The 25,540-nt window shown below is 39.2% G+C and overlaps 1 protein-coding gene across 5 annotated transcripts in view; it reads left to right on the forward strand.

Annotated features, from left to right (window-relative positions):
- LOC145981232 (stress-induced-phosphoprotein 1-like) overlaps positions 1–20,813 on the forward strand; it is a 31,364-nt gene extending 10,551 nt beyond the window's left edge. For 4 of the 5 annotated variants that reach the window (XM_083114378.1, XM_083114381.1, XM_083114380.1 and 1 more), the window contains exons 4-8: positions 3,597–3,761; positions 10,804–10,916; positions 14,109–14,198; positions 18,997–19,203; positions 20,233–20,813. In XM_083114378.1, coding sequence (XP_082970504.1) covers positions 3,597–3,761; positions 10,804–10,916; positions 14,109–14,198; positions 18,997–19,180 — 552 coding nt within the window. In that variant the 3' untranslated portion in view covers positions 19,181–19,203; positions 20,233–20,813. The remainder of the gene's footprint in view (positions 1–3,596; positions 3,762–10,803; positions 10,917–14,108; positions 14,199–18,996; positions 19,204–20,232) is intronic. The other variant, XM_083114382.1, reaches the window with a different exon arrangement.
- The last annotated feature ends 4,727 nt before the right edge of the window (positions 20,814–25,540 follow it).

The following is a 25,540-nucleotide window of genomic DNA, read 5'->3' on the forward strand; positions in this document are numbered from 1 at the left end:
GTCCAGGTTTTGGGTGGTGGTTGTTGATGCGGAGGTTCAGGGCTGTGGATGTTTCCCCCAGGTAGAAGCTCCCACAGATGTTGCACGTGAGGATATAAATTAGTTTAGATCTGTAGCAGGTTCCTTTGGGGTAGAGGGTGAATTTGCCGGTGGCAGTGTGGATCTGGAGGGTGCGGGAAGTGACAAATATGGGACAGGTTTTGCACCTTGGGCGGTTGCATTTGTGGGCGGGTGCGAGTTGATTGTGAGTAGGTGGATTGTGTTGGATCAGGTTGTTTTGGAGATTGGGAGGGTGTTTGAAAACAACTCGGGGCTTGTCGGGGAACATATTTCTGGTGTCAGGATCACTGTGCAGGATGGGAAGGAGGGAACGTAGAGTGTGTCTGATTTTTTGTGGTGATATTGGGTGACAAGTGCAGGGGGATTTTTGGCAGGTTTCTTGGTGGGAGTGTATGAATCAGCTCGGGATATTTGTTTATTGACCAGGGTGGAAGGATATCCACGTTTGGTCAAGGCTTGGTGTAAGCGGAGGTTATAGTTCTGTCGGGAGGTGGGTGAGTTGTTGAACCGTTGACCTCTGAGGGCCAGGGATAATGGGATGGCTTTCTTGGTGTGGAACGGATGGGAGCTGGAGAAGTGTAGGTATTGCATATGGTTGGTAGGTTTGATGTGGATGGAGGTTTCCAAATGTCCTTCCTTCATGTACACATCCACATCCAGGTAGGTGGGAAAAAGGGAACTTCGAAAACTTTCATTATTGGAATCAAGTTTTCAAAGTTTCCTGGTGGTGACTGAGTGTTTCAACAGGATTTGGCTACAGCCCACACCTCCAAGATCACGAAAAAGTTCTTCATCCAAGAAAAACTGACAGTGCTGGACTGGCCTGGTAATTCGACAGACTTGAGCCCTATAGAAAATTTGTGGGCCATTCTCAAGGCTCGTACACGCAAAATGGACTGCTCTTCAAAAATTAAGATGATTGAGAGCATCCTCAAAATATGGCATTAGGATGCAGAATTAAAGGAAATGTGCAGTAAACTAATTGATTCCATGTGGGAAAGAGTGAACGATGTTATTAAAGCTAAATGAGGTCATATGTCCTGCTAAAATGTAAATAATATAGTCTTGAACTTCGATTTAACTGTAATACCAACAAACATTGCAAAATAGTTTGTGTATCTGTAGTTTCCCTGTAAAGAAAAAATAAAATGTTCATACTTCAATGTTAGCACTCGTTTATCTCTTTGTGGCGTTACCCCCACACCCCCTATACGCCTTCATGGCGTGGTGCTAAGCACAGGGGAGCACTTTACCTTTACCTTTTACCCAAATAGTTTGCACTATACTGTATGTAATACAGGTTATTTCTGTCATAAAATGGTAAATTAAAGAATCTAAAAGTTTGATTCTTACGTTTTATGTGGATTAGCGTCCAATTCCCGTATCAATTTTCCTTTCTGGTGAAGCATGTAACTGTTCCTCTTTCTGCTCTCCATGACAACCAGTAGCAAGTGAAAACATTCACTGAAGGAACTGCTGTTCTGTTGTTTTTTTGTTTTTTTATATAAAACATGTCAAACATGAGCTATCAGTATCTTTTTAACGTGTGTACTTTCGTATCACAATTACACACAAAAGAAAATGCGTATCATGTTTTGAACAACTGCTCCAAATCTTCCTCCTCAGATTTCATGCCTCTCTTTGCCTTCTCTGCGGCACCACCGCATATCCTGGTTCGTATTTGAATCTCACCTGGTGTTTTTGTAACAACAAGAAAAATGTATAATACTGTCACATTCTGTTTTGGTTACGTACAAATCCAGTGTATTTCATGAAAATTAGTACGTATAACACAAAAGCATTACGTACAAATAAGGTTTAATTAACACGTTTTTAAATTATATTTACCTGAGACCTACAGTAATTTATGTACAGGGTGACAATTAATGAACTATATGAAATAAAACGGAAATTAGTGACAAACCACGTAGTACACAAACTGTATTGCACATGTAAACGGCACTACAGACATTCGGATTTAGGTTATGACATGTTCGATATGTCTGCCATCTCTGGCGATGATGTGGCGTAGACGAACAGGCGTTTTCACACTTGTTTGTCGACCGACATTGTCAGCACTGTCATCACAAACCCTACCTGTTCTCTCAAACTTGCGAATCAAGTTCTTGATTGTTAACACACTTGGACCGGTTGTCTTTAACTTGTACTCGGTCGCAAACTTCCTTTGCGCCGCAATTGGACTGTTATTGCTCGCATAATTGGCCTTCACAAGTGCCAGCACGCTGTACCGTGACATTTTGGCTTGCAAATGGCCGACATCAACACGTTGCGTGCACATGCGCATACGAATTCCCATCATGCCCTGTGGCCAGCCACCCAGTTTACGCGAACCGTTCGGAAAATATGACTGTTTTATTTCATGTAGTTCATTAACCTTTTGAGACCCAAGGCCATTTTCACAAGTAAGCCTCACGGTCCCGAGCCGATTTTGAGCAAATTGCAGAGTTTCAATTAAATGAGTGTAGATCGGAGACTAATTGCCCTAGAGAGATGAGTGATATACCATTGTACGCGGAATGAACCAGAGATTCAGACTATATGAAATTTATGCAAATTCGGCGTATATATGGAGGGGGAAAGGGGGGAAATCCCCTGAAAATACTTTTTTTTTTTAAAAAAAATGGGGTTTCGCCCCCCTCCCGCCCCCTCGAAAAAAGTACATCACAGTGTCGACATGCACATGGAAATGATCGCTGACATGTAAGGAACACAAAAATATTTGCATTATTATCATATGACCAATGTAACTTGAGTTGTACATCCCAAAAGGAATGGTCGGCACGCCACTGATTCAAGCTTAAAAATGCAGCGGTTCCTTCAAATGACTTTAGCTCAGAGACTATTTGCCCTGGAGATATGAACTATATACCGTTGTACGCAGAATGAATCACAGATTCAGACAATATATATAATTTATGCACATTGGGCGTACATATGGAGGGGGAAAGAGATGCAAAAGAGAAGTCCCTTTTCCCACCTTTTCACCTCCATTTTCATGAAAAAAAAAGGTGCAAGAAACATTTCTGTTAAATACATGTGTTAGGAACAATATAAAAAAAAATCGAAATTCTAGCCAAAAATAGAAAAGTTATAACGTAAAAACTACGACCTTGACACAGCATCTCGATCGAGACGCTTGGGACCGTGATGGTTACTTTTAGGTATCTCGATCGAGACGCTTGGGATCCAAAAGGTTAATTGTCAACCTGTATTAAACAGAATTACTCATAACTGAGTTATGTATAAAGCGGTCTCAACTGTGATGCCAGGGCCTGGCAGTTGAGAAATACTCCTCTAAAGGTTAAATTTCCACTATGTATAAGTATTGTTATTGAAAGAAATTGTTCCAGTGTCAGCATTGATACTGGTTGAAAGTGCCATTGGCTCACCTGAAATAATGAAACACATCTGAAATGAGTAGCTTCACACATGCTTACTGATGGATGCTGCAGTACCTCACAAGTTCTGAACTGGGTTTGTTTGTTACATTGAAAGTTCTCCCTTTTGTGATGTAGAGATTCGAGGAGGCTGCAAAGGCATTGAAGGAGTTGCTACAGATAGACGAGACCTGCTGCGAAGCCAAAGATCTCCTGAAGGAGCTGGACGTGCAGGTGCTCATGAAAGCAGGCTACGACAGGACCAAAGCCATGAAAGCCTTAGGCCGAGGGGGTGCACTACAGGTGAGCCTTCACTTGAATCCTTTCCATTCTTCGTCGTTTCTTAGTTGAAGACTGCATGTGATGCTGTTGTGAGGAAGGCTCTGCTTCTTTGTGGGAATGGGAATACTGAGAAAGAGGCTGCATTCCAAGCAGGGACTTGAACTGAGTTGTCTTGTTTCAGTGTTCAGAAACAATTATGTCTGAAGGATTGAATCTAATTTAAGAATTTGGTGTGCATTGTCAACTAAAATACAGAGTGTCCGAAAAGTCACGCAACCCGGTGTTTACGACCGTTTAACGGAATAGCGAAACGGAATGAGAAGAAACGCTTTCCGCCAAGAGAATGCCCTGTATATTGGGAAAATTTAGAGAGACAAACATATGTAAGAACATGCATGTTTTAATAACAAATAAGCAAAGTGTTGTCAAAGGCGGAAAAAAAATATTTGCATATCGTGTATATTGATGCACAGAACTCACTGAGGTAAATTATTGCAACATTTCACAATACCAACGAACAATTTGGATGGCCATCTATTGAATTTGACAGAAAAAAAACTTTGACGAAGTTTCAAAAACATTGCAGAAGGGAATAAATGGGCTGTTCCAAAAATCGATGTTTTCACAATATTACGAGGGACACTGGCAACACTGTTGGTGTCACGTGTCACTAACAGACGTGTTTCACCTCAGGCTATCACACTAAGGCACTTTTAACGACAAAGGAGAAAGTTGGTTATTCTCGAACATATGCAATAAATTACATACACCTTGCAACCGTGAAATGTGGGTATCCCTAAATGCTTCCCTTACGCCAGAATATGAGGATGTTCGGATATATTCTTCAACAATAAACACTCTTTCCTGTGTAGAATATGGCATTTTAAAAACACACACACGTCAGCATAAGTAGACACAATCTGGAATGCCGTTCGCGGCAAACAGCAACCACCTAAGGCACAGAAAACTTAACAATTGATACACGTTCTTCTGTACCCACAGTTCAGGGTTGCCAGGTGTATGTAATTTATTGCATATGTTCGAGAATAACCAACTTTCTCCTTTGTCGTTAAAAGTGCCTTAGTGTGATAGCCTGAGGTGAAACACGTCTGTTAGTGACACGTGACACCAACAGTGTTGCCAGTGTCCCTCGTAATATTGTGAAAACATCGATTTTTGGAACAGCCCATTTATTCCCTTCTGCAATGTTTTTGAAACTTCGTCAAAGTTTTTTTTCTGTCAAATTCAATAGATGGCCATCCAAATTGTTCGTTGGTATTGTGAAATGTTGCAATAATTTACCTCAGTGAGTTCTGTGCATCAATTAAAGGCCTGCACAAGACCTGGAGCAGACCCGTTCGCGAGACATCGCTCCTGAAATGCCATGCAACCTGCGCAACACCCTCGCTTGAGCAGCTTGTATGCCCACCTGCACAGATCGTTCCTGGCAGGCATTGTAGACCCGCCGGGTACCCGCAGTCTTACGATACCTAGTAGGTCTCAGTTCGTTCTTTCCATCAACTGCAGACCCCTCCCTCTGCATGACGTAGTTGCTTCGAGTAGAAACTGCACCTGGCCCACACCGTTCTGCAGTGTTGCCAACTGCAATAGATTTTCACTACTTAAAAAAGGGAACTCGAAGCTTCGTAAGCCACATCACCAATGAAATGAGATTTACGAATGTTGCTACCCCCCCCCCCACACACATTGAAATAGGTTTTCCGTGGCACAGGATCCATAAGTATATGTCGTAAACAACCAATATACGTATATATAGTGATATAGGACAGGACTGAAACATGTCACGTTCGACGCTGAGGTCGCGAGTCGAACAACACACTGTTCTACTGCGAACACCAGGGCCGTAGCCAGCCAGGGCCATTGCCGTTACCCTCGTTTGGGGGGTAGGGCCAAGTACTTGGATAAACGTGCCAACAAGAACAATCACAATAATAGTAATAAAGTAGCATGAAAGGCATTATAATCCTCATAAATCACGCAAAAAGGGGGTAGAAGTCGGTTCTCACGCGCATTTGTGTTGAAACAGAGGATTAGAAATATTTTTTTTCAACACGTCAATTTCACATTAGCTAATAATGGAAAACAAGCACACAAACTGTTTTTGAAAGAAAGAAAGTGCATGATAAATGCATTCCGAATGTACAGACATATGGCATGTAAAATTTCCATCTACAATATTTTCTTTTCACATGGAGCGACGTATTACATAATCAATTCATCCAACTCGTAACAAACCAACATTAATAGCAAATAATATCACGGGCCGCCATAGCATTCTCTGTTTTAAAACTTTTCTCACTTAGATCGTTCGGCGCTCAGGGCCGACTCCCGCTACCCCTTTGCTACGGCATTGAACTTGATGAGACTGGATAATATTTTATAATATATTTCTACTTTCATAAAATTTGAAATCAAGGGGTTACAATTACCCCTCCATTCCCCCTCTGCAGGTGCCCTTGGCCGTCTGGAAGGAAAATGCAAGAAAAATATGAAAATTAATTCCATCTTGAGTACCCTTTAGCCCTGCTACTCTTAAATTCTGCTAGTCTGTTTTTTCTTGTACTTTAATGTTTGACCCCCACCCTGACCCTTCCGCTAGACTTAATTTCCGTCCAAGGTTGTGAGCAATGCACCCTACCCCCTCTGGTTGCGCCACTGCGTGCCTGGTTAAGGCACCATGCAATGAAAAGCAATTAGTTTTCAGTGAGGAGATTTTTGTTTGCTCGATCATTCATTTAAATAAATGAAGCTGTAATACTGCGTGCATTTCCTGGCAATAAGATAAAAACTGCTTACGCTGAACTGAAATCGCTAAGTATATAAATTCTCCTTGGAGGAGAGAGCTCCTCCTAGGACCTCGTAGGATTTACGAGCTACGTAAGTAGGCAACACTGGCTGAAGCTGTCCACGTGGTGATGAAACACCTGGAGCGACACGCTGCCGGAGGGCTGTTTCCTTCCAGCAGGTTTTGCAGGCACCCGGGTCTTGTTGAATGCCCAGTTACCTTGTAAGCGCAGAGCGCCTGGAAGACGAAGAACCCGGGTAAAGACGCAAGTCGACTCGTTGCCGTGGGCAGGCGAGCAGGTATACCTGTCCTCGCGGCAAGCGGGCAGTGGGTAGGTAAAATGCAGATTATGCTGGCCTCTGGCATCAATATACACGATTTGCAAATATTTTTTTTCCACCTTTGGCAACACTTTGCTTATTTGTTATTAAAACATGCATGTTCTTACATACGTTTGTCTCTCTAAATTTTCCCAATATACAGGGCATTCTCTTGGCAGAAAGTGTTTCTTCTCATTCTGTTTCGCTATTCCGTTATACGGTCGTAAACACCGGGTTGCGTGACTTTTCGGACACTCGGTACTTTTCATATGTTCCTGTCATGAATGTGATATGCATGCAGAGTTTTATGTGTTCACATATGTAATTGATATCTTGTGTGACCGTCTTAACAAGCAACTGTCAATTTTTGCACTCATTTAATGATGACTAATTCAGCCCAAAAATTCTATAAAAATATGTGCCCAAAATAAAACGTGTTCAATGTCCAGGTATATTTATTATTTAACCTGATAACAGGATAAATCAGATCATTAATCACAACTCCACAACACTTTTTTGTTTTGATACTTATTGTTATTACAGTACGTGCCATTTCTTATTTTGCTTTAAATTTTTTTGCCAGCCTCTGTAGCGAAGTGGTTATCACAGCATGCTATGATGCCAGAGATCCTGGGTTTCACCATATCAACACTCATCTCATCTTTGCAATAAGCCAAAAGTTGTAGAAAAGCACAGTAAAACTAACCGAATCAATCAATCTTTGATTTTTTTTTGTGAAATTTAAATGTTTGCAGCCACTAATATTATTTTATACTATGCATTCATTTTCAAACGTCATAGAATATACAAATATTGCAACTTAATTTTTCTTTTAATCTGTTTAAATTAATATGAAAATAAGTAAGAATGTGATTTTAACTGTTGCCAAAGATTATGGGTTTGTGTTTATGCAAGCTACACACTAATTGCACAAATATATCAGTTTTTGTCAAGTGTGTTTTTCAGTTTTGATAGGGGTGAGGGTTGATAGGGTTAAATCATCCTCTTTTACCATTACAAGTGAACCTCATCTTGTTCTTTCTATAGTTGAGATGCTTGTTATCTTCTAAATTGTGCCTGTTGTCTTACAACTAATTTGTTCCTTTATCAAGAAACTTACCTTCTCTAACACAGTTTTTCGTTGTGAAGTTCAGAACACACTCTCCCTTCATCAGACATTTATTTCTAGTTTGATTAAACAAGGGGCCCCAGGTTCGATACCCAGTGTAAACTTATTTATCACATTTTTAAAAAAATATATAAATCCTAAATATCATCAGACAATTCAAAATCATCATTGCTTTCACAGAGTTTCTTGATGTTTTCCGTTACATTAAATTTTAAAGATGGTGGCTTACTCCACTTGTGGAAAAGAAAGCTCCAGTGACCCTTTGTTACCATTTTCATTATTTAATTTATTCCAGTGTTCTGCAATCAACGAAGCTTCCCAGACATTCGAATCTATGTTTCCCGTCACTCTTTTTAATCATATGCTTCTCCTCGATGATGTGAACTGACAAACCTATTCTTGGGTTTAAATTCATAATGCCCAAGTCATGTTCATGCCATCTTACTGCCATTTTCCTTGTTTGTTCTACATAATTCTTTGAATATGAACAACTTATATAGGGTGTTCCGTATAGGATGCCAAATTAGAAAATTAAATAAGAATAGAGAAAATATCATGAAAAAAGTTATATTTCACATATATGTAAGCAGTAACATCTCCCATTTACGTATGAAAGACAATGTCAGGCATATGTCCACCCCTACTGAGTCTGCATGCATTTATATGCTCCACACAAAATTATTGATAACCCTCTCGCAGATGTCTGTCCCGATGCCTCCAATCACCCGTATGATTTCCACCTTCAGTTCCAAAAGGGTTTGTGGTTTCTTGGCGTACACCAGTGATTTCACAAACTCCCATAAGAAATCACATGACCTTGCCGGTCATTCCTGGTCACTTTGGTAAAATGTCTTCACAATGAGAACACGTTGCTCAATCGTAAACTGTTCCATATCGTAACCACAACAAACGAGTCAAAACAATTGAGGCTACATTAATCGGCATTACAACCGATACCAATATTGGTAAGAACAGATCTGCCAACCTTGAAACAATACAATAGGACTCGATTCAATTCGGCATCCTATACGGAACACCATTTATATTCCTGTTTTCCACATCTGGTAGGACTTTCTCATTTTGTATTCATTAAATGTACATTCTAAACTTCTTGGTGATCTAAAAACAATTTTGAAATTAAATCTTCTAAGATTTTTTTGCAATTTTATGTGAGAATCCCTTGTGGAATGAAATACAAACAAATTTCTTTTCAACAGATTTCTCATCTTTGTTCTTATTTTTTTTTTTCCTTTACTTTTCTTGTAACTTGTTTTTTGATTTGGTTTATTCTGTTAGTGTGAAAGCCATTTTCTTTTGCTATGTTACAAAGCTTTTTCTTTCTTCATTTTTGATATCCTTATTATTAGAACATAGTTTTTGTGCTCTCAGGAAAAAATTAAAATATATATTATACATTGTTATACGAGAATGTTCTGAATTGGCATGGATGTATTTTTCCTCTGCTAGTTTTTTCCTATGGACTGATATTTGAATTGTTGTGTCACTCGTCTTAATTTTCAGATCCAGAAAATAAATTACGTTGTTATTCATTATCTGGCATAGAGTATGATATCTGTACCCATCCGATTAACAATTGGAGATTCTATGTAATGAAGGAAAATGCTGGAAATGATTCCAGATACTGGGTTTCCCATTGATAAACTATTACTTTGTTGATAAATTTTGCCATGAAATATGAAGTAATTGTAATTTGCACATACAGTAAATCATTGCTCCATTTCCCATGCTTCTACCAGGTTAACCTTCATTTCAATAAGCCTCTGTGTAATGTATCTGTTGCACCTTCTATTAGGACACTAGGATATACAATTTTTAGAGGCACATATTTTTGGTAAATAAAAGAGCAAAATTTCGGTACAAAAACAGAGTTGATTTCGGGTTCAAAAGCGATAAATAAAATAAAATTTTGGTGTTATAGCAGTGAATAATCACATCAAAAGTGGTATATAAAATGACATTTGGTTTTAAAATTGTGAATACAATCCTAAATTTGATTTAAAAACTGCACTTATTACACAAAATAAACTTACCCCTTCTAATAGCACATTTATGTAGTTACCAGAGTATTAAGTTTATTCCTGTGTAAAGCGGTCCATTTTTGCTTCTCAAATATTTACTGCAGAATTAATCAATTCTCTGTGAATTGCATAACTTGGATACTTCAGACTTTAGAAAGTGTCGTGTTGGTATATAAATGGTAAATTTTGTGTTTAAGAGTATATTTCGAATTTTACAGTTCATTCGCATTATTTCGTGACAAAGCAGGGTAGAAAAATGCACCTCACACCTTTCATAAACATGAAAAATGAACATTACAGCATGTTATTTCATATTTCGTGTTTTCGTCAAAAACAAAATTTGCATGCCTCGAACAATTTTTGATGAAGGGAGCGTGTGTTCTCCTGAAGCATCACAACAAAAAACTGTTTTTATGCTTGTAACAACCGTAGACTACAAGAGAAATAATTCTACAATGTGTACATGCAAGAAAAATTACTTCTCTAGGAGACTTTATATACATGGAATTGTCTTGTATTTGATGACATGCTTTGTGTCCTCTTTGGTTATTTCTCAAATCAGATATCTTATAGTCTCCAGTGATAGTGGAATATGAACAAGAAGCTTTAACATGTTTGCAGTCACTGACACTTCAGGCTGTTCTGTGAAGATGGTGTGTGTATCTAGGATCAAGCTGTGGCTTTAATTTCTTCTTTGATATGAGAATGAATTGTGTGTGCTTGTTTAGAGTTAATTTATTTCTTACCAAATTACATTTTCCATTTGCAGTCAGCGAAGCAGTTGCTGAGATCTGGTACTGTGGATGGAGTGCTTACAGAAGAGATCTACTATTCCGATGATGAGTCTGGTGGTCCAAATGCAATACAGGACCCGCAGATGGAGTAAGTAATTCAATTATTTTTTATCATTATTTATAACTAGAGGCATGCATATTTCATTTTTGACAAAAACATGAAATTTGAAATAACACATTGTAATTTTAATTTTTCATTTTTCTGAAAAGTGTGAGTTGCATTTTCCCCACCCTGTTTTGTCACGAAATAATGCGAAATAAACTGCAAAATGCGAAATGGACTCTTAAACACGAAATTTAGAGTTTATTTACCGACGCAACACTTTCAGAAGTTTGAATTATCCTGTGAGTTATGCAATTCAAGAAAAATTGATTAATTCTGCTGTAAATATTTGAGAAGCAAAAGTGGACACCTTTATACAGGAATAAACTTAATACTCTGGTAACGACTATTAGAAGGGATATGTTTATATTGTGTAATAAGTGCAGTTTTTAAATCAAATTTGGGATTGTATTCACATTTTTAAAACTAAAATGTAATCTTATATACTGCTTTTTCACTGCTATAACAGCGAAATTTTATTTTATTTACCACTTTTGAACCTAAAATTGACTGTTTTTGTATTGAAATTTTTGCTTTTTTATTTTCCTAAAATATGTGCCTCTATAACTATAAGCAAGTGTAAGATACAGTGGAACATTGCCTTTATGTTTTGCAAGGGACACGAAGCTGAAAGAACTTAAAATGTGGGAAAATGTAAAATCCGGAAACATTTTATAACATTATGCTCCATTTGGATCATGAACATTTGAGTGTAAAACCAGGAAACGTTAAATTGCGGTTCTACTGTATTAGCTTTTTGCTCCACACCAGCTATTATTTCTATTTTCTAAAAAGGTAAAGGTAAAGTGTTCCCCTGTGCATAGCACCGCGCCATGAAGGCATATAGGGGGTGTGGGGGTAACGCCCCACACTTTCTTGATCCGGTCGTGAGTGGGGTTGATGTGATCAGCATCACGCCCCTGACCGCCTTTACCCCCCAGGGTTTCCCCCAGATACCCATGTTATTCGACGCTGGGTGGGCGCCGGGGCCGCTTCCACCGTTAGAAAAGTTCCCGGATTTGAACCGGCTGGGGATCGAACCCGGGACCTTTAGTATGGTAGTCAGACGCGTTACCGACTGAGCCACCGCGGCCGCATATCTATTTTCTAATGAAGTCCATATTACTTCACTTATTATCTTGTGTGTGTGTGTGTGTTTATATGTACTCTACACTGTTATATGTTTATTATTTGAATATAATATATGTAAGCTTTCCTGTAATTGGAGATCTCTCTTTTGGAAGCAAACAAATAAATAAATAAATATTTGCTTTCTACTGTAGAATTCAAGCAGAAAACAGAAAAAACCAGCAGAAGTAGTATAGAATTCCAGAGGGTTCTATCGAGTACTCGTAGTGGGTTAATATGCTGGATTTGTAGTAAAATCACACATCTGTCATACTTTTGATCCCCACCACTGTAAGGAAGTTATTTCACCTGAAGACTAGAGAAGAGGTGTTCTCTCCAACATAGTTTTGGAATAAGTATAGTTAGAAGCACTGGACAATGTCCAGTTAATTTTGCATGCTAATAAAAAACCATTGCATTCAGAGAATTATTAGTGCTAACTAATTTTATTTGAATGTGGGAAAGGTGTTCTGAAAGTAAAAATACCTTTGTAAAATTGTTCAAGATCCAAACCTGCAACCTTCTGCGTGGCAAGTAAAGTTAAACCATCAAGGAATGATAGATCCAACGCTTGAGAGCTGACTTATAAAAACATAGTTCACATCAAGGGATAATTTTCTTACATGTGAACATCACCATGCTAAATTTATTGCTATGCAAATTGTCCATCACCATATTCGTGCACTTTATTTGACCCAAGAAGAGCTTTAAAAATTAAATTAAACTCAAAACAAGCTTTAAACAACTTCTGCACCAGCACACATAAAAATCCATTGCTTAAAACACACAGGATGTAGGAGAAAAATTAATGAAAATAGTCATGGACAATTTGCACGGTAATACTCATGGATCCCACTGTACAAGGTGGTGCAAAAAGAATGCATGTTTTTTTGGAATAAGTGTAACGTCTTTATTTTTCAAGATACAGACGTTTTATTAACACCAAAACCATAGGTAAGAAATGCAGTTCTGAAAGGCATACAGTGATGATTTAAGTATGGAAGATGATGTCAGAAAGAGGACCTCATTGTTGCTGTACACACATCCGGGGCCTCTCCTCAAAGTTTCGCATTTCTCTTGCCAACATTTTGTCTGGCAAAGCAGCATTTTCTGTGCATGCCTGGTAAAAGGGAGGTCAACAACCAGCCCATACTGCCTGTGAGTATTGCAGAGAGTAGTGTCTGTCATTCGACATTCATGTTGGCAAGGGCAATGCGGAACTTATAGGTGAGGCTCCGGATGTGTGTACAGCAACAATTATGTCCTCTTTCCAACATCATCTTCCATGCTTGAATCACCACTGTATACCTATCCAAACTGCATTTCTTACCAATGGTTTTGGTGTTAATAAAACGTCTGTATCTTGAAAAATCAACGACGTTACACTTATTCCAAGAACATGAGTTCTTTTTGCACCACGTTGTATATTCAGCACTGCCTAGGCCAATCATAAGCAGCTGTAATACAAACAGAAAATATATTTTTATTTTATTTTCCATTATTTACTGGATGTGAGGTACAGGAATTTTGGAAAAATGTGTTGTGATTTTTTGTGTAATAAGTGATGTTATTTTGTTTGTACAGTTTTGTTTTTCAAGTATCTTGCCCAAATGTTTGCTAAGTATCTTTTGTGAAATATTTGCTTAGAATGCAACATGTGGAAATCTATAATGAACAAGAGTGTGCATTTCATGAGGCTTGTTTAGTCTTTGCATCCACAGATCTTATGAGCTTCATGCAAAACAGATTTTGCTTGTAATCAAGAATACTTTTTTTTATTATTTTGATTTTAGAGGATGGTTCACCGTTGAAGCTACGTGCCTAGTTTCTATTAGCTGTTATGCATAAGGTCAAGATTAATGCAGACTTCTTACAGTAAAAGGAAGTTGTAGAGTTCTAAAAAAATTGTTGCTTTCAGTTGCTTTCACACACACCCACAAATTTACATTTTATATTAAAGTAAGGTCAATTATTTATGTTTTTTAAATGTGAATTTTAATGTAATTTAATGTAATGTTAGTGTTTCAAGTTATTACATCTTTATTCCAGCCCTTCCAATCCAAGAGGGTATGCGTCTCTGTGGGTGGGTAATGTGACTGAAAGTGTTACTGAGGAAGTACTCCGACCTATATTTTCCAGGTGAGTTTCAACTGTGGAAAACAAAGGAAACTTTTTTTTGCAACTTCTTTCAGCCTTTGCAAAGGTTTCATTATTTGATTTTTCATGTACTCATAATCACATGCATCTGTATTATACGAGGCTTATTTTTTAATTAGGGGCCGTTTTGCGCTCATGTTGGCAACACTGAGTGCTTGGCGTTTTGCGCATGTGTGTTAGTTACCGACATGCCTTGCACGTAAACAGATGCCATTCGCATGTTGTTAAATGCTTGGTGTGGTTGTGGTGGACAATGGAAGTGGTCCAGGTGATTGAAAATCCCGCCGATTGTGAGATACGATTAGTGATCAGGTTTTTGACAGCGAAAAATGTGAAAGCGCCAGACATTTATCGCAGTTACATGAGGTGTGTAGTGAGAATGTCATTGTTGAAGGCAAGCTGCATAAGTGGGTACGTCTTATATCAATATCATGCAAATGATATTGATATGTTAGCCATTTGGCAAGGAAAATTTAGCTTTCTTATTACTTCTATAAAAGGAAATTACATACATTTTTCTTTATGGCAATTAGAAATTAAACTTTGTTATCTTCCTACATGTGGTTTATCTTTTCAATTTCAAATAAAATTCTAAATTCTGTAAAAAAGATCAAGATATTAACTCATTTCCACCACAGTAAAACATTCAGAAACAATAAAGAAAAATGTTAGAAAAATACTCATAAGTCCAGAGCCATCTATTGTTCACCATAGCTTGATTTGATTTGATTTAGTTTATTTTACTTCGCGTTTTGTGCCTCTTGGCTAATTTGCGAAGATGGGGATGAGTAATGAAATGATGAAATTGATGAATGGACATTCACAAACAACCAAGCCCGACCGGGATTCAAACCTGGGACCCTTGGCGTCGCAGCGCGATGTGCTAACCACTCGGCCAAAGTGTCGGGCATTGTTCACCATAGCAAACCATATCCCAACATAGTAGCGATTTTTTTTTAAAACCTATTTTATTTCAAATTATTCAATAATAAGTTAAAATCAGACAATATTGTAAAAAACTATTCAAATTTGTTAATATGAAACTTCGTAGAAATTATGTCAACTTGTATTCGATTCTGGAAAGAAAAAATATCAATAAAGAATGAGGTAAAAAATTATCATGAGCACTACTGAAATAAGATGGCTGAAGCTTGAAATCGAAAAATTGTAAATAGTTTCTTATTTCTTTATCCCAGGTTGCGTTTGTGTTTTACCGAAGCAATGTGACGTGTATTATTTGTATAGTGGAACCACAAGCAAAAAAACCTGCGCAGAAGCACATCGCGCCGGCGGGGCGGGAAAGGGCAGGGGGGAAGGAACATTCAGCTGGCTCACGTCAGCGTTGCCAGGCCTATTGATTTCTCGGGAGAATTCCTTAATAAACTATTGCTATGGAACCTCCAACGGCCAGCTTAAAAACACGTTTCCTGCTCATCTTACTTGAACATGGAGGGGAGAGAGAAAGTGGAAATCCAGTGCTGTTTGAACTGTGAAATTATGTCAAACGCTACTCAATTGTGCTAGGACATTATTTTATTACTTTTACTACATTACTATTTTTAGATGGCTGTATTTTATCCCACCCTAAACTCTATTTCTATTTTAGTTATTTTACGTCGCTTTTGTGCCTCTACGGGTAAGTACGACAATATGGATGAATGAAAAACCGATGAAATGGATGAAGTGACACAAACACAGTGAAACGTCCTTGGCTTACGAGGTAGAAACACTGACTTCGTAGCGTGGGCAAATTATGTTATGCATGTATGTGTTTGTGGGTGTGTGTGTGTATTTCTAGCAGATGGGGAGGATGGGTGGCACCCTAGCATAAGCGTTGCTATCTTGAATTATTGAGGAAGACATGGTGTCTAATTCACCAAATATATTTCACATACGTAATGAATTTTCTCATTATGGTGCAGGACGGGTGCCCACCCCTATCGATAGCTGTACACCGAAAACCAGCAGAAGGCAAATTGATTTGTTATTGTTAGCATTCAACTTGAAAGATTGTGGAAAATCGCCGACAACGGCACGTTAGCTTCATCTGTGAACACAACTTTCTACCATTTCCTGTCATAAAAATTCCTCGCGATAATAGAGGCATCGCAAACCCCTTGTGTCGGTGCTGAGAAAGGACAAATTTGAGGGTGTTTTCCACGCACCCTCTAACCGGAAAATGCGGAAGAGATGAAAGATGTTGGTCGGTTCCCTCGGGCGGTTTACTTTCTTTTGTTTGAAACATGTCCACTCCTGAAATGGAGATCTTCGGTAAATTTTCGCCAAACACAGGGTGCTGTGTTTAGCACCATTGTTACAAAAGTATCTGTGACGTTTACACCGTAAACAATGTGCGCCACTCCAGCGCCACTCCCCTTGCCCCCCCCCCCCCCCCCCCAGTGCGCATGACTATGCCGCCCCCAAGAACGTCGTTCATCCGCTACTATCATCGGATTTTGTAGCAGATCTGGTTTCCCAAGGAACAATCTCCCGAATTTTTCAAATCTGACCTGGCAACACTGCCCCGAACACCGATAACGACAGGGAAGTTGCGCGAACGCTTTGGACGGAAGGATTTTTTCCTTGTGGTCGAGCTATATATTTTGCATCAAGTGCTTAAAAAATGTCATAGTCTGTTTAAGGTCGGTCGCACGAATGTTCATGATGAACCATGATCAGGATGCCCCTCAATCCAAGAAACTCATGCTCTCCTGCTAGGCAATATGATGCGTTCCAGGAATATTTCGTCAATGAAAAACTTCTCTAATGAGACACTTGGCAAACAAACAGTTAATTCAGCCGTGTATTGCAACACTCTTCAAGTCTTCCAGTATCATGTTGCTGCACGACAATGCACGGCCACGCACTGCAGCTGCCACACAGTCGACTCATTTGGCTGGACCACCCTCCTCACAGAGTCCAGGCCTACGAAGGCAACAAATGTTTTCTGTTACCAAAAATGAAAGCTCTGTTTCAGCATGGTAAATTTATATTTCGGCAAATTTCCATTTAAGCTGCCAAAAACTACTCTAAATACCTGAAATGTATTACATTTTTAGAGCATGCTTGACCCGGGAACTTTTCTAACGGTGGAAGCGGCCCCGGCGCCTACCCAGCGTCGAATAACATGGGTACCTGGGGGAAACCCTGGGGGGTAAAAGCGGTCAGGGGCGTGATGCTGATCACATCACCCCCACTCACGACCGGATCAAGAAAGTGTGGGGCGTTACCCCCACACCCCCTATACGCCTTCATGGCGTGGTGCTATGCACAGGGGAACACTTTACCTTTTTTTTTACCTTTTTTATAGGCAAGTGGTTGATAATAAGTAGAGCCCGGAAGTTCAGGCATTTATTTTCGTTAAAATAGGCAGGCAAAAAGGCATTTATAATGTGGAAAATAGGCACTAAAAATGAAAAAAAAAGGCAAAATAAACTGAAAAAAGGCACATTTGGAAGTCGCTTACTTTTATCTATAATTTCTGGCAACATGTTAAAATCTACATTGGGAAGAGCATTTCAATTTTCTCCGTCTTGCTTGCACATAACTACAAGGTGCTTTTTAAGTTCTAAACATTCATTGATAGTCGTCTGTCAGAGAGAATGTTTTTCATGAAAGAAAATGATCTTTCTACTTCGACAGAAGTTATTGGAGCATACATAAAACAAGGTAATGTAGCTGGACGCATTTCGGTAACAGCATTTTCACCTTTTAGAATATCACAAATTGTTTTCAGTTGTTTCAAGTCCTCATTTGCACTCAATACCCGCTTGCACTTTTCCGCAACAGCTGACCCCTTTTCTCCTGGCACTTCCATCATCTGCTGCATAGATTCCTCGAAGATTTTCATGGATGCTATAATTGTAATTGTCTCTGGGAATGCACCATAATGTGCAAAAATAAACTTGAATAGCACAGGAGTTTTTTCACTTCACGAATTGAAGCCACTTCATTTTCTGGAAGAGCATCTATCACCTCACTGATTTTTTCAAGGTTGTTAGCATAATATATAGCTGCTGATATCCAGGTTCCCTATCTCGTCAAGACTGGTTGCTGAGGTAAACGAAGCTCAGATGCAACTTCCTTATTTCGGGTTCGAGAGGGAGATTTCAGAAATATCTTCTTTGTGTTCGAAATCAACCTGTCCACTTCAGCAGTCAATCATGCACAAGAAATGTTAACCGAAAGGCAATATCATAACTGAGCATGAAATACATTTTCCTCACACTTTTCTCCTTCAGCAATGTTGAAACATGCATGAGTTCAATATTAAATAAGGCGAAAATTATTCACATAATAAACGGAAGAAAAATTAATGCCAACAACGTTTTTTGGGAGAAAAATAATTTATATACACATTTTTTTTTAAAAAAAATGGTGAAATTTAATTGGAAAAGGCAAAAAAAAAGGCATTATAATTAAAAACAGGCAGTGGGGTTCCAAATAGGCAAAATAGGCAAAATGAAAAGGCTTGTAAAACATTCGAAACAACATGAGAAACGTATATCCGGAAAAATTTTATTAATATATGCAGTAGATAAAAAGAGGCATCTTGCCAAACTTCCGGGCTCTAATAATAATGTACCGTGGAGGGGGGAGAGACAGCTCAATCAGTGTTGCCACACTATAGAACTACAAAACACTAGAGGTCTCTGAGACCTATGTTTCTGTTTAAGGGGTTAAAGATTCAGTGTTTACTATTTTATATTGAGTAGAAGCTTTCACTGGTGCTAGAATGAAGAAATGTATTATGCAACAATGTACTTCTGCTTCTTTGCAGACATGGCCGTATAAAAAGCCTGATTGTGTGCCACAAGCGCTTCTGTGCCTTCGTCAATTACTATGATGGGATATCTGCTGGAAGTGCAATGAAACATCTGCAGGGACTAGATCTGGGAGGCTCAAAGCTCCTGATAAGATATCCAAATAGCGCAGTATCAGTCGAACCTGTTAGGAAGAGGTAGAAGCAAACATTCGGTCAATTCAGGTATTTTATATTTTCCTAAAATTTAGCTTGTATGTAACTTTTTATGTTAACATGCTTTTATATTACAAGCACGCTATATACAGGGTTATTCAAAATTATTTACCTTAAACTAAAGCTCGAAAGTGTTGTTCAATATTGATTCAGATGTGGTTCTAAATACTCGCCATACCATAAAGTTTCATTTCTTGGCTGCCAAAGATCAGTCGCTCTGTTACAGATGGCTAGATAAACAATGAAGCAGTCGACAAGAAGTTTTACACGAAACACAGTCTGTAGTTACCGTTCAATAATTTTCAATGTGAATCGATGGTCTCTGTTGATATTTTGTGAATTGATAAGAGAATAATAAATTTTTATGCATATTTTTTTTTTGTTATGTGGTGTACTGGCAACATTGGCCATGTCCGAAGGCAGTACCAGGTGTGCTAGGCATCTGGGTATGTTATTCAATTCAATATAAGAGTTGAAATTTATTGTACAAAGAACTAACCTACATAGCTACCTACACATATGCACACAATTTTTCTCTCGGTCTTTTTAATGTTAGCTGATTATCCATGTAGTCACATTCATTGGAACACTACTGTGAACTACACTTTTCCTTTGTAGTGACTAAAATTACTATTGCTCAAAGAAAAGCATAATTTTCATTAATTCACCAGACAAATGAAATGGTTGTTAGTTTGCGACTTGGCCACAGTTTCAACAAGGATGAGAAGATAAGTTCGTACTGTATGGTAACCAGGTAAAGGGTGCGGATAAGTTTAGGCTAATATGATACTCATACTAGCACATGAATTCTGACCATCAGCCCTCTTCATCTGACTACACTGCTGTCTGACGCCATCTTATGATCTCTAATGAAAATGCTGCCAGGCCACGAAATGTAAACCGTTTGCATTTTGTCTGATGAGTGCTACGTATTTTCCTTCAACTTTGTTGTTATCTGCCTCTCTGGCTCAACACTGTGATCAGCATGATACAGCCCTGCTATGTTCGTGTTTCAAGTTTTTTCTTCTTCTTTTTCAGATTCATCAAGATTGGTGCCTCGTTCTTAATTTGAGAAAGTTTTACCAAACGTTTTGCATAATATTGAAATTTTGGGACTTCCAATCTTAACTGAAAATTTGATGAGCTTCAGGAGTTAAATATTTGATCTCCATGCTACCAATTTCCTTGTTTCTGTTTTTGATATGCTTTGAAGCTAACTTGTTTTTCTTACCTTTCATGTGTATATTGCATTGTATAGTGTTTTCCCTTGTTTTCTGAACAGTTAATTTTATATCAGAGTTGAAGCTTTCTAAGATGGTTTTGATTGCCAATCTAAACCTCGCAGAGTATGTGATAAACGTTTTAATGCAGATTGCTCAAATTACCGTTACAAGAGACTGAGTGTTGAGCAAGTATTAATACATCCAGTATATAAGTGTGCCTTATTTTTTTGTGATGACAAAGATGGGGAAAGGCGAAAATGCTACTGAAAAATTAGTGCATTTTAACAAGTCAATAAGTACAATGTGATGATTATTTTTATTTTTTCATTTTGTATTGTTCCCATTTGTATAAACAAAATTTTGAAGTATTCTAATAAAACTTTAATATTTGTTCTATTTCTGTGGTATTGTTCAAAATGTAATTTAGTCAGCAATGAGGGGTAAATCTTCAGTACTTTTTTCCAGAAAATTCGAAGCCACCACATAATCCTGGTTCTAGGAGACTTTGCCAGCAAAGGATTCAACACATGACTTATTGGTTAGAGGCCTACCATGATGCTTAGTATTGTTCGGCCTGTGTTTTAATCTTGTGGTCTAAGTGGCAAATATATATTTCAGCATACCAAAAATGTTATTTGGTTCTACTGAGACCGGATCAAAAGTTTCACTCAGCGAATGACTCTGACTACCTTCTGCAAAAATGTGATCAAACTTGTGCTGACAGACTGCACAACAATTTTGATCCTATCTGCTAGTTCCTGAATGGTTATGCAGGATTCTTTCAGCACATTGACCGTGTTGCTAGCCATGGCTTACTGCAATCAGCCAGTTAAGGGGCAGTTCCACGTTAGTCGTACATTTTAAATTGTTGATGCTAGAGTGCGCGTCAAATCTCCTGCATATGGCGTTAGCCAATAGCAACGCACTGCAGCGGTGCCATGTCGAAATCTCACACGGAAAAGAGACAGCGTGGTTGAGCGAAATGCCTTGTCACGGAGAGCACGGAACATTAGATAATATAACATATATTAAACTTAATGGGAGAAAAGATCATACTTGATTATGCCAGAGGGACTGCCAGGTGCACCTCGTCACTCCAACAACTACCATCGTTGTCCTCATCATCACTGACCGCACTACTTTTGCCCTCTGTGTCGTCCTTCAAATTTATAATAATTGGATCCAAAATTTCGTCCCGATCTATCTCCCTTACAAAATAGTTTTCCTGTAATTGTTGTGCAAGTTTAACACAAGCGGCCCATTATTCTTGTGTTACATTGTCAAGTTCTTCGTTAACAAGTTAACAACACATTTTAATGTGTGGTTCTGTTTTACCCATGTCTCGTGAAGGTAAAAGATTGGTCTCAAATCACCAGATACTCGAATTTCATGCATTGCACGAAGGAATTTTACCCTTGACCTATCAATGTCACTTCTCTCTCTCAGAAATTTACAACCGTCATTGGTTTTCCTGTACTTGAAGCCTAATTGTTTCAATATTCTCAAGGTGGAAGTTGTAGAGCCTTTGTAAGATATTTTGTCCCATAAAGAGTACGTTATCTTTTTGGCAGTAGGAAATTCGCCACGATCGTAAAATTCAAAGACGGTTCTACGAACTACGTCTTTTTCAAAGTCAATAAGTTTGTCATTCTTTTCGGTACGTTAATGTGCTTTCTAGGTGATTGATGGAAACATTGGAGCTGAACCCGATCCACATTGGTTTGGCCCCCGAACATATCCGAGAAACGGTAGCTTGATTCACACCACACGCTTGAGCTCTTAGAGCTTGGCACTTCTTAAAGTCAATTTTACTTCTCTATTCTTCACTCGAACATTATTTTAAAAACAGGAACGAAGGGAGAGCAAAAAGGTTACAATGCAAATATGTTTATAATAACATTGCTTCTACAGAGGTAACGGTATAAGCTACAATCATGCTTGCTTTTCGTACATACTCGCAAATTCATCATCTTTCCGTCTGTTGAACTACTAACACTTGAAATAACACTTATATCCGAGCGCCAGGTACACTATTTAGTAGCGAGGTGAAACCGGTTCTGAACTAGGCAATGCCGCACGTCTGTGATTCGCTTGTGCTGTTCAGCCGTACAAGGCCATATGCAGGAGATTTGATGCGCACTCTAGTGCTGTAGGACTGTGCGATGGAACATCTATCCCATTCACCACTGGATCATTCCAGGTCAAATCTGCAACGTCCTGAACCTTACATTTGTCCACTATAGGTGGGTTACATGTGACGTCACGATGCGCACAGCCACCATGTTTAAGGCCAATTTTATTTGTTGTTTGCAAGGAAATAGTCACCATGTAATGTTCGTTACTTCTGCACCAACTACACTTTTGTTTTGAATCACTAATGTCTATGTTAGTATGCCCACTTGGATTCCACCTGGAAGCCACAATGCAACAGTCTGTAACGTAGGTGAAGCACACCTATATGCACAGAGATTAATTGGGACAAGAGCTACAGCTTCTAGTGGAATCCGAACCACATAATTAAATGTTACCTCCACCAGGAATCAAACCCAGGACTCCTTCATATCAAGGCAGCAGTTTTGTCAGTAGATTATCTGGACTGGGAGCTTAATTTTAATCTTTTCAATTCTTAAAAAAAAGGTAAAGTGTTCCCCTGTGCATAGCACCATGCCATGAAGGCGTATAGGGGGTGTGGGGGTAACGCCCCACACTTTCTTGATCCGGTCGTGAGTGGGATGATGTGATCAGCATCACGCCCCTGACCGCCTTTACCCCCCCCCCCCCCAGGGTTTCCCCCAGGTACCCATGTTATTCGACGCTGGGTGGGCGCCGGGGCCGCTTCCATCGTTAGAAAAGTTCCCGGATTTGAACCGGCCTGGGTTCGAACCTGGGACATTTAGCATGGTAGTCAGACACGTTACCGACTGAGCCACCGCGGCCACTTTTCAATTCTTAGCATTTAGAATTAGGTAGTTTGTGTACTCTTTGATTCTTTTAATATATTTCTCTCTCGAATATTTACAGCGATAAGGATAGCTATAATGAGCTAACATTCATGCAATTGTCTGTACTCGAATGCAGGCCCGTAGCTAGAATTGATCTCCGGGGGGGGGGGGGGGGGGGCTTTGTAGACCAAGTCCATTTTCGATGAAGATAAATTATGTGTGTGGGGGAGGATAATGAAGTTAGTGTAAAACATAAAATTTAGAAATACCATGCAAATGACATCATCCCTTACTACACACTCCATACTACTTTTGATGATACAAATATTTATATCATACAAGAAAAATACACAATATTCAATCATAGTGCCTACAGTACATTCCACCCCTGCACGAAACAATAAGACTTCTCTTCGTTTCCAAAAATTGGGAGCTGTTGACCTTTGACGCAGATGTGGAAGGGGCACCGAAGGTACAGATAAAGAAGTTCACTTGAAAAATAACTTTCTAAAGTCTAGAGAATCTTCTACCTAGACTTCGGCTCATAAACAAGATGAATGAATGCTGCTGTCTGCATTTTCACTTTCCACTGCAAACAAATTATACAAAAAATAGTTTTGCCTAGTGTCAAGGGGGCTGAGCCCCCCCCCCCCCCCTGGCCCCTGCCTGGCTACGTACGGGACTGCTCGAATGAGGAACTAACTAAAATAAATTAAACATAACGCTTCTTCAGATTTTGAATGTTGTCATGCTTATTACAATTCATTTGTCACACCTATTAGATCTAATCTGAAATATAATGATATGATTTACATGGTACGTTAATGTGCTTTCTAGGTGATTGATGGAAACATTGGAGCTGAACCCGATCCACATTGGTTTGGCCCCCGAACATATCCGAGAAACGGTAGCTTGATTCACACCACACGCTTGAGCTCTTAGAGCTTGGCACTTCTTAAAGTCAATTTTACTTCTCTATTCTTCACTCGAACATTATTTTAAAAACAGGAACGAAGGGAGAGCAAAAAGGTTACAATGCAAATATGTTTATAATAACATTGCTTCTACAGAGGTAACGGTATAAGCTACAATCATGCTTGCTTTTCGTACATACTCGCAAATTCATCATCTTTCCGTCTGTTGAACTACTAACACTTGAAATAACACTTATATCCGAGCGCCAGGTACACTATTTAGTAGCGAGGTGAAACCGGTTCTGAACTAGGCAATGCCGCACGTCTGTGATTCGCTTGTGCTGTTCAGCCGTACAAGGCCATATGCAGGAGATTTGATGCGCACTCTAGTGCTGTAGGACTGTGCGATGGAACATCTATCCCATTCACCACTGGATCATTCCAGGTCAAATCTGCAACGTCCTGAACCTTACATTTGTCCACTATAGGTGGGTTACATGTGACGTCACGATGCGCACAGCCACCATGTTTAAGGCCAATTTTATTTGTTGTTTGCAAGGAAATAGTCACCATGTAATGTTCGTTACTTCTGCACCAACTACACTTTTGTTTTGAATCACTAATGTCTATGTTAGTATGCCCACTTGGATTCCACCTGGAAGCCACAATGCAACAGTCTGTAACGTAGGTGAAGCACACCTATATGCACAGAGATTAATTGGGACAAGAGCTACAGCTTCTAGTGGAATCCGAACCACATAATTAAATGTTACCTCCACCAGGAATCAAACCCAGGACTCCTTCATATCAAGGCAGCAGTTTTGTCAGTAGATTATCTGGACTGGGAGCTTAATTTTAATCTTTTCAATTCTTAAAAAAAAGGTAAAGTGTTCCCCTGTGCATAGCACCATGCCATGAAGGCGTATAGGGGGTGTGGGGGTAACGCCCCACACTTTCTTGATCCGGTCGTGAGTGGGATGATGTGATCAGCATCACGCCCCTGACCGCCTTTACCCCCTCCAGGGTTTCCCCCAGGTACCCATGTTATTCGACGCTGGGTGGGCGCCGGGGCCGCTTCCATCGTTAGAAAAGTTCCCGGATTTGAACCGGCCTGGGTTCGAACCTGGGACATTTAGCATGGTAGTCAGACACGTTACCGACTGAGCCACCGCGGCCACTTTTCAATTCTTAGCATTTAGAATTAGGTAGTTTGTGTACTCTTTGATTCTTTTAATATATTTCTCTCTCGAATATTTACAGCGATAAG

This window comes from Lepisma saccharinum, chromosome 29 (genome assembly GCF_977018435.1).
Source record: "Lepisma saccharinum chromosome 29, izLepSacc3.1, whole genome shotgun sequence".
Lineage (NCBI taxonomy): Eukaryota > Metazoa > Arthropoda > Insecta > Zygentoma > Lepismatidae > Lepisma > Lepisma saccharinum.